The sequence below is a fragment of the Thalassophryne amazonica genome, chromosome 6 (genome assembly GCF_902500255.1).
Source record: "Thalassophryne amazonica chromosome 6, fThaAma1.1, whole genome shotgun sequence".
Taxonomy (NCBI): Eukaryota; Metazoa; Chordata; class Actinopteri; order Batrachoidiformes; family Batrachoididae; genus Thalassophryne; species Thalassophryne amazonica.
Genome location: NC_047108.1, coordinates 21014110 through 21023987, shown reverse-complemented (window position 1 = coordinate 21023987; position 9878 = coordinate 21014110). Strand labels below are relative to the sequence as shown.

The window sequence follows — 9878 nt, the reverse complement described above, 5'->3', positions numbered from 1 at the left end:
TTCCTCTGCTTGGTCTAAAAAAGTAACCATTACTGACTGCCACAATCTTTTTTTCTTGATTTCTTATAGTGTTTCCTAAAGCCAGAAAGTTGCCATTTGAAATGACTTTAGTTTTGTGTCATGTCTGTGATCTGCTTTTTTTCTACAAAATTAAACAACAGAATGAACATCCTCCGAGGCAGGTGATTCCATAATTTTTGCCAGGGGTTGTATATATATGAGGTCTGTTTGAAAAGTATCGGACCTTTATATTTTTTGCAAAAACATGATAGATTTGAATCAAGTGTGCTTGCATGAGCAAACCTTGAACCTTCGTGCGCATGCGTGAACTTTTTCACGCCTGTCGATTGCATCATTTTCTGGTAAGCAGCCTTTGTGTGGGACGTGTGCAGTGCGCTCAGCAGATTTTCATTTCAAGGAAAAGACGGAACGACTGGAGCAGCGCCGCATCAAATTTTGCCAGAAACTGGGCGACAGCCAGGTGGAAACCATTCAGATGATTCAGCCGGCTTTCGGTGACTATGCTTTGGGCATCACACAGATTAAGGAGCGGTACAACCGGTTTAAAGACGTCCGCACAACGGTGGAGAGCGAGCCACGCTCCAGTCGGCCATCAACATGCTGAAATGACCAGGTCATACCAAAGTGAACACTGTGGTGATGCGGGACTGTCATGTGACTATCCGAGAAATTGCGGAAGAGGTGGACATCAGCACGTTTTCGGTACATTCCACTGCGACAGAAGATTTGGCCATGAAAAGAGTGGCGGTGAAATTCATGCTGCTGCTAACGGTAGAGCAAAAGCGCCTCCGTGTTGAAGTCTCACAGGACATGTTGTCACATGCCCACCTCTTCCACAATTTCTCGGATAGTCACACGACTGAAAAGTCACCGAAAGCCATCTGAATCATCTGAATAGTTTCCACCTGGCTGTCGCCCAGTTTCTGGCAAAATTTGATGCAGCGCTGCTCCAGTCGTTCCATCTTTTTCCTTGAAAAGAAAATCTGCCGAGAGCACTGCACTCATCCCACACAAAGGCTGCTTACCAGGAAATGATGCAATAGACAGGAAATCGACATGAAAAAGTATACGCATGCGCACGAAGGTTCAAGGTTGACTCATGCAAGCACACGTGATTCAAATCCATCAGGTTTTTGCAAAAAATAAAAAGGTCAGATACTTTTCTAACAGACCTCATATATATAATCTCATTTGTACAGCATCATTTAAATATAATAAAATTACTGCATTTATGAGTTTTTCACCTACTTTCATATAACACACTAAACCATCACATTCACAGCAAGACGTCTTTAGACAGTCAGGAACCCAATACTTCACTGAAATTAATCATGAATAAATCTATCACAGAGTTTCGTCACGGAGAGCAGACAGTGGAGTGAGGGAAGCCACCAAAGCAGCTGTTGGAAGTCTTACCATCTTCGTCGTTATTAACAGTCAAGTCTTTGGTCTCCAGACTGCAGCCAACTCCATCTACTGAGCAGGACTTCAGGAAGTCTCTCTGCTGCGGAGCTGAACCACAAACATACACAAAACCTGCTGGCATGAGTTCTGCGGATAAATCAGCACATTTCTGCCTCTTTAACTCAAACTGAACCATTAGAACTCTGCAGAGTCTATGTATAAAGGGTACAGAAGATAAAAGAGCCTCGCATCTAAACGAAACGGTAAATGGACTGCATTTACAAAGCACTTTTGCATCTATATCAGAAGCTCAAAGCACTTTACAGTGATGCCTCACATTCACCCATTCACACAGACACACTCCCACTAATGTCAGGCTGCTGCCATGCAAGGCACTCACTACACAACGGGAGTGACTTGGGGATTAAGGACCTTGTCCAAGGGTCCTTAGTGATTCTCCGGCGAGACGAGGGTTTGAACCGATGATCCTCTGGTCTCAAGCCCACTGCTTAACCACTACACCATCATCTCCCTATTAGAAAGCAAAACCCTAACCCTTCCGCAGGTGAGTGATCAAGCATTACAGGAAATGTCCAGTAACTGTCAGGAAAGGCTTGAGTACATGGTTGAGAACAGGAAATCTAACAGTCTAACACGGAAAGAGAACATGAGAAAGAGGGCATGGAAGCTAGACAATCTGGCACTGAAGTGACGGGTGCTGACTCATTGAACAAGGAAATGAACGTGTACATGAAACCTGAAACGTGAACAGGAAGTAAAGCCAATGGAAGTACACAAGTAACAGACTCATCAGAATATGGCACCACAGAGCAGAATTCACAAGAAACACAATAATAAGCACCGTATTTTAAGTATAAGTAGCATTTTTTTTTTTTTTTTTTTAACTAGTGTGTGAGGTCCTGTGACTTAAACTCCAAAAAATATTCCCAAAATATTGTAAATATTCAGAGAACAACAGAACAAATGAGAGATATCAGGAGGAGAACAAAGACACAATACGTGTGACTATCGGCAATGTGTCTTTGCACCTTAAACTGGTTTTCACAAAGTGGCTGATCAGGCGGCTCGGAGGGATTCTGTGAGGATTTGTGGGATCTGAACTGTATCACAGCCCGTTTGTCTCTGACTCCTTCCTACTAAATTCAGGTGTTCATCAGTGATGTCTTCTGGCTCCTACGTTTTGGAGCCTAGAGATTCAGGGGGCGTCATACGAGGCTGTGATCTCTGAAGGACAAATGAACGTCTTAGTTACAGTATTCCAAAAGCTGGATTAGGATCCAGACTAAGATCCAGGCGTTCAGTGACTTTGTGGGCTTGGCCATCAGAAGTGTGTCTGTATGTGATCAAAGTGTGGAACTTGTTGATTCATGTCTCTGTCTATGAGGTCAAAAGACATTGGGGAAAAAACCTCCAGAGTCACCATGCTGCTGGACAGAGGCCTTTAGAAATCTCTGGAGGAGAATGAAGGTCCAAGTCTTTCAGGTCCTGCTGCTGCAGCAGCATGAGGAAACACCATCTGCAAAATTTCTTGTGCTTGAACCAGCATGGCTCATTGTCCCGCTTTGCTGAGAGACCAAGAGATTGGATAAGATCAAATAGATGTCCAAGAAATGTCCAGCTGTGTTTCAGAAGGTAGAAAAGGACCAGAGGGGACCTGGGGCAGTTCTGGAGTGTGCATAGTAGATGCAGCACCAACAAAATTTTATTTACATTTTTTTGTGGGAACTGGTGACCAACAGCTTAGAGGAGTGGGTTTGTGACCACACAGTCATATGTTCAATCCCCAGAGCAAACAGGAAATATGTCTGAGGAAGGTGGTCTGCCTGGGTAGTTGCCATCCTGTAGTGTGATGGCGTGAAGATGTTTGGACGTCTGCTTCATGTGGAAAAATAGATTTCTGCAGAAATAGTGGTCAACATAAAACCTGATGTCAGTCACACATTGATGCCTCTGGTGCCATGGACAAGGAAAATGTTCAGGATCAAAGGTTAAGGGTGAAGGGTCAGCTGTCACCTGCATCAGGCTGTGGGAGCAGGTCAACCTCCATGATGAAGTCCTCCTTCAGGCAGAGGAAGCCAACGATGGAGAAGAGGTAGACGAGGATGAGCGCAAGCAGCGCCGTCAGCAGGATGGAGCGTCCATTCCGAGTCACGCTGTTGATGACGTTCAGCAGCGTCTCCTCCCGGTAGATCAGATCGAAGAGCTGCCGAAAAAAAAAAACGGAAAAAAAACAACCGAAAAAAATCACCATCTCACCACAAAGTTCAGCCGCCCTCTCTGGCTTTGACACATTTTCAAATCAAACTAAAGTAGCAGACGTCAGCATCCCTAAAGGTCTTCTCCAGGGACCCTGACGACCTTCAGTCTCATCCACAACCAGCTCTGCACGAATCCACTTCCTCACAAAACCTCTTTCAGGACTGAGATCATTAAGACTGTTAGTTTCTTACAGAATGGAGGAAGTTCTACCTGCTCGAGACAGTTCTCAGGTACTGTGTCCAACTCTGTACGTTCCATCACAACTGAATCAACTGAAGTATGAGAAGATGTTTTCTAGCTGTCAAACATCTCAGTGCAGGACAGCTAGTTGTGACAAGGCAGAATACATACAACCCCAATTCCAATGAAGGTGGGACATTGTGTAAAATGTAAATAAAAACAGAATACAATGATTTGAAAATCCTCTTCAACCTATATTCAACTGAATACACCACAAAAAGAAGATATTTAATGTTCAAACTGATAGACTTTGTTGTTTTTGTGCAAATATTTGTTCATTCTGAAATGGATGCCAACAACAAGTTTTGACAAAGTGGGGACGGGGCTACAAAAGACTGGGAAAGTTGATGAATGCTCAATGAACACCTAAGTAGAAACAGGTGAGTGTTATGATTGGCTATAAAAGGAACATCCCCAAAAGGCTCAGCCATACACAGTTTGTGCATTGGTGAGTTTGTGCATTGGTGAGTTGATGCATTGTTGAGTTGGTGTGTTAGTGAGTTGGTGAGCTTGTGTGTTGGTGAGTTGGTGTGTTGCTGTGTTTGTGAGATCATGTGTTTGTGTGTTGTTGAGTTCGTGAGTTGGTGTGTTGTTCAGTTCGTGTGTTGGTGAGTTGGTTAGTTTGTGCGTTGGTGAGTTTGTGTGTTCTTTAGCTGACGTGTTGGTGACTTGGTGAGTTTGTGTGTTGGTGAGTTGTGTGTTGTTTTGTTGATGTGTTGATTTGTTCGTGAGTTTGTGTGTTGGTGAGTTGTTTAGTTGTGTTCATTTGTTCGTGAGTTTGTGTGTTGGTGAGTTTGTGTGTTGTTTAGTTGTGTTCATTTGTTCGTGAGTTTGTGTGTTGGTGAGTTTGTGTGTTTAGTTGTGTTCATTTGTTCGTGAGTTTGTGTGTTGGTGAGTTTGTGTGTTGTTTAGTTGTGTTCATTTGTTCGTGAGTTTGTGTGTTTGTGTTTTGGTGAGTTGGTGTGTTGTTTAGTTGTGTTCATTTGTTCGTGAGTTTGTGTGTTTGTGTTTTGGTGAGTTGGTGTGTTGTTTAGTTGTGTTCATTTGTTCGTGAGTTTGTGTGTTTGTGTTTTGGTGAGTTGGTGTGTTGTTTAGTTGTGTTCATTTGTTCGTGAGTTGGTGTGTTGGTGCATTTGTGAGTTGGTGTGTTGTTTAGTTGTGTTCATTTGTTCGTGAGTTGGTGTTTTGGTGCATTTGTGTGTTGGTGTGTTGTTGAGTTTGTTGGTGAGTTGGTTAGTGTGTGTTTGTGAGTTGGGGCATTGGTGAGTTGGTGCGTTGGTGAGTTGTTGAGTTGGTATATTGGTGAGTTTGTGAGATCATGTGTTGTTGAGTTGGTGTGTTGTTGAGTTTGAGTTGGTGTGTTGATGTGTTGGTGAGTTGTTGAGTTTGTGTGTTGGTGAGTTGATGTGTTGGTTAGTTTGTGCATTGGATGAGTTGTGAGTTTGTGCTTTGCTGTGTTGTTGAGTTTGTGTGTTGGTGAGTTGATGTGTTGGTTAGTTTGTGCATTGGATGAGTTGTGAGTTTGTGCTTTGCTGTGTTGGTGAGTTTGTGAGTTGCTGAGTTTGTGTGTTGATGCATTTGTGTGTTGGTCAGTTGGTGTGTTCTTTAGCTGATGTGTTGGTGACTTAGTGAGTTTTTGTGTTAGTGAGTTTGTGTGTTGGTGACTTGGTGAGTTCGTGTGTTGGTGACTTTGTGTGTTGGTGAGTTTGTGAGTTGGTGTGTTGGTGCATTGGTGAGTTTGTGTCTTCGTGTGTTGGCGAGTTGCTGAGTTTGTGTGTTGGTGAGTTGATGTCTTGTTGAGTTTGTGTGTTGATGCGTTAATGTGTTGTTAAGTTTGTGTGTTGGTCAGTTGGTGAGTTTGTGATTTGGTGAGTTAGTGTGTGTGTTCGTGAGTTGGGGCATTGGTGAGTTTGTGCGTTGTGAGTTTGTGCATTAGTGAGATTGTGTGTTGGTTAGTTGGTGAGTTTGTGTGTTGGTGAATTGGTGATTGTGTGTGTTGGTGAGTTGATGTGTTGTTTAGTTTGTGTGTTGGTGTGTTGAGTTGGTGTGTCTGAGTTTGTTTTATTTGGTGAGTTTGTGAATTTGTGTGTTGGTGAGTTTGCGTTTTGGTGAGTTGGTGTTTTGGTGAGTTGGTGTGTTGGTGAATTTGTGTGTTGGTGAGGTTTGAGTTGGTGATTTTGTGTGTTGGTGTATTGGTGAGTTGGTGATTTTGTGTGTTGGTGAATTTGTGTGTTGGTGAGGTGGTGAGTATGGAGGTTTGTTTACCAGGATGCTGTAGAAGAGCTCGTGGACAAAGAGTCCCAGTACGGAGGTCAGCACGTAGCCCAGGTGGTACAGGAACTCCACATCCATCACCATAGCCTTGTAGCCCATGATGAAGGTCCCGTTGTTCCCAACAAAACTCACCACAAACACCACCTTATTGATCAGCTGCAGACAGAACCACAAACATCATGAGACCATTCCGCAGTGGAAGACAACACTGGCCTTGGCTCCTTACCAGTCCGTGGTCCTTAGAGGGCGGTCAGTACCACCCAGGGTGGAAATGATTCTGATATGATCACCTTCTGTATCTACAGAGTCTATAGAGACAAAGGGGTCAACATTTAAAAATGCTCCAATCATTTTGAAAACTAGTCTGCATTGTTAAAGACTCTTGAGGGTGTAGTTTGGAGTATCTGTGATATATCTGTTTGATATATTTTGGCAGTGATTGAATTTATAAGTTATTAAAATATGCTATAAATAGATTAAAAACACAACCCCAATTCCAATGAAGTTGGGCTGTTGTGTATAATGTAAATAAAAGGCAAAGGCTTATACGCCCAACCGTTGGGCAGATAAGTCATACATTGAACGTTACATGTATAACTGTTGGGCAGATAAATATAATGTCTTATCTTATTCGCCCAACCGTGATGGTGTATTTGACACGTTTTGTGCATCTAAACTACGTTATTACACCACTTTTTAAGGCTCTTTTGTGGCGTATGTTTGACACATTTAACGGTGTCGTCTTTAATTACTGTGAAAACACCACAATGGATCAAAACAGACAAACTTCATAAGCATTTTGAACGGAAGCCTGTTAACGACGACGAAACAGTTTGTGAACAAAATGCTGCTTGTTGGCTGTAAGATGGTGTTACAGTTCCCTGGGTGTGATGAGCCAAACAGAACCACTTTAGATCACAGCCCCTCCGCGGGGTGCGAACCCTCCCACAGCCAGTGAGAAAATATCCGCCTCCCCCCCGCATCGAAACTGGAAGTGATCTTACAAGCGTGCTCATTGGTCGGTTGTGGTTGGTCGTATATGCTCGCGAATTTACTTTATTGACCCAACAGTTGGGCATATAGCCACTCCGTAAATAAAAACAGAATACAATGATTTTTCTATCCTCTTCAACCTACTATAGTCAACTGAATACGCCACAAAGACAAGATATTTAAAGTTTAAACTGATAAACTTTATTGATTTTGTGCAAATATTTGCTCAATTTAAAATGGATGCCTGCAAAATGTTTCAAAAAAGCTGGGATGGTGGTATGTTTACCACTGTGTTACATCACCTTTCCTTCTCACAACACTCAAGCATTTGGGAACTGAGGACACTAATTGTTGAAGCTTTGCAGGTGAAGCGACACTGCTGTAACATGTGCAGAATGTGGCTTGGCATTGTCTTGCTGAAATAAGAAGGGACGTCCCTGAAAAAGACGTTGCTTGGATGGCAGCATGTTTTGCTCCAAAACCTGGATGTACCTTTCAGCATTGATGGTGCCATCACAGATGTGTAAGTTGCCCATGCCATGGGCACGAACACACCCCCCATACCATCACAGATGCTGGCATTTGAACTTTCGTCTCACAAACTGTCTGTGGCCCTTGGACCCAAAAAGAACAATTTCACTCTCATCAGTCCACAAAATATTCCTCCATTTCTCTTTAGGTCAGTTGATGTGTTCTTTGGCAAATTGTAACCTCTTCTGCACGTCTTTTATTTAACAGAGGGACTTTGCACGGGATTCTTGCAAACAAGGCGTCTTCTAACTGTCACAGCACTTACAGGTAACTCCAGACTGTCTTTGATCATCCTGGAGCTGATCAATGGGTGAGCCTTTGCCATTCTGGTTATTCTTCTATCCATTTTGATGGTTGTTTTCCATTTTCTTCCACATGTCTCTGGTTTTTTTGTCCATTTTAAAGCATTGGAGATAATTGTAGATGGACAGCCTATAATTTTTTGCACCTGCGTATAGGTTTTCCCCTCTCAAATCAACTTTTTAATCAAACTACGCTGTTCTTCTGAACAATGTCTTGAACGTCCCATTTTCCTCAGGCTTTCAAAGAGAAAAGCATGTTCAACAGGTGCCGGCTTCATCCTTACATAGGGGACACCTGATTCACACCTGTTTGTTCCACAAAACTGACAAACTCACTGACTGAATGCCAACCTACTATTATTGTGAACACCCCCTTTTCTACTTTTTTTTTTTACTAATAGCCCAATTTCATAGCCTTAAGAGTGTGCATATCATGAATGCTTGGTCTTGTTGGATTTTTGAGAATCTACTGAATCTACTGGTACCTTGTTTCCCATGTAACAATAAGAAATATACTCAAAACCTGGATTAATTATTTTAGTCACATAGCACTACTATTATTCTGAACACTACTGTATAGTAAGTAGCAAGCCCTCCTTTAATCCAAGTCCTAAATCTGAAGTCCAGTCTATTAGGGGAGAAATCTGTCAAATCAGAGTTTTAATGTCTTCTGCCATGTTTTCAATGTGATATTCATCCAGGGGTTGTTTTTCTCTATCATGTTGTTCATTAATCTATTATCTGCCATTACCGCTGCTAAAGAAATCTGATGGGTCATATTGCTCTCTATATCTTTCCATCTTGCAGAGTATGATGGGTTACACCAGCACACTAAATCTTATATCTTAACTGGGCTGCGTAGTGATAATCATGCAGACAAGGAAGGCCAAGTCCTCTGCAGTCTTGTGGTAACTGAAGAGTTTTATACCTAATCCTAGTTTTTTTTTTTTTTTTTTTTTACCTTGCCACAGAAATCTTGATATCATTTTATCCCATTCCATAAACTGTTTCATGCGTATTTCGACTGGGAGACTCTGGGAAAAGGTATAGCAACCTCAGTAACACATTCATTCTTATAGATTCCACCCTGGAATTCAGTGGTGGGCACAGATAACCAAAAAATTAACTTCAGTAACAGATAATCAGATAACTGAAAAGTTATCTGTGATAAAGATAAAACGATAAACCACCCAAAAATGTGTCGGAAGTTACAGATAACCGATAAATTCCAGTATTGTCTCTGGTACATTTGCAACTACTAACAAACTGAATTTCTTCTTCTGTCTTTGAACATCTTGCCCCCTGCTGGAAGCTTTTGTTTACTACATGGCTTCCAGCACAGCAGCAAGCTGAGAGCAGCCACAAAGCCCGGCCCTCTACCCAATCACAATGCTCCGGTCAGGCGGAGGTCTTGGAAAATAAAGCAATGCTGAGTTATGGTTTGGTGTATAAATAAAATGAATACTGATAGAATTGACATTAATAGAGTTATTCTGTCATTTGTACAAAGTTAAAACATATATCTTTTAATGTTGAATAATGCAGTAATTCTGAGGTTTTGTAACAAACACAGACAGATCGCAAAGGATTCTGGTTAAAATGTGCCTCTGCTAAACACTGATTGGTTCAGTCATTCATTATGTAAACCAACACGTTAATGTGACGTGTTGGTGTTTACAGATAAATGTGCTTTTGTAAAATATTCCTTTTTTGTTTGTAAAAACAGGCATTTTTTACGGAGCCCTGGAAGTGTCATTGCAAAATGTTTTGCATGTGGAGCGAACGTGCACACGTTTTATTATATTGTGCGCACGTTTTAAGCATCGTTTGAGT

The 9878-nt window shown here is 42.0% G+C and overlaps 1 protein-coding gene across 1 annotated transcript in view; it reads right to left on the bottom strand.

The window, feature by feature from the left end:
* Positions 1-3337: 3337 nt before the first annotated feature.
* The window catches only part of itpr3 (inositol 1,4,5-trisphosphate receptor, type 3), a 230263-nt gene continuing 223722 nt past the window's right edge, over positions 3338-9878 (bottom strand). Inside the window, exons 51-52 of the mRNA XM_034171879.1 lie at positions 6211-6375; positions 3338-3649 (exon numbers count right to left, since the gene is read on the bottom strand). Of these exons, the coding sequence (XP_034027770.1) occupies positions 3449-3649; positions 6211-6375 (366 nt within the window). The 3' untranslated portion in view covers positions 3338-3448. The remainder of the gene's footprint in view (positions 3650-6210; positions 6376-9878) is intronic.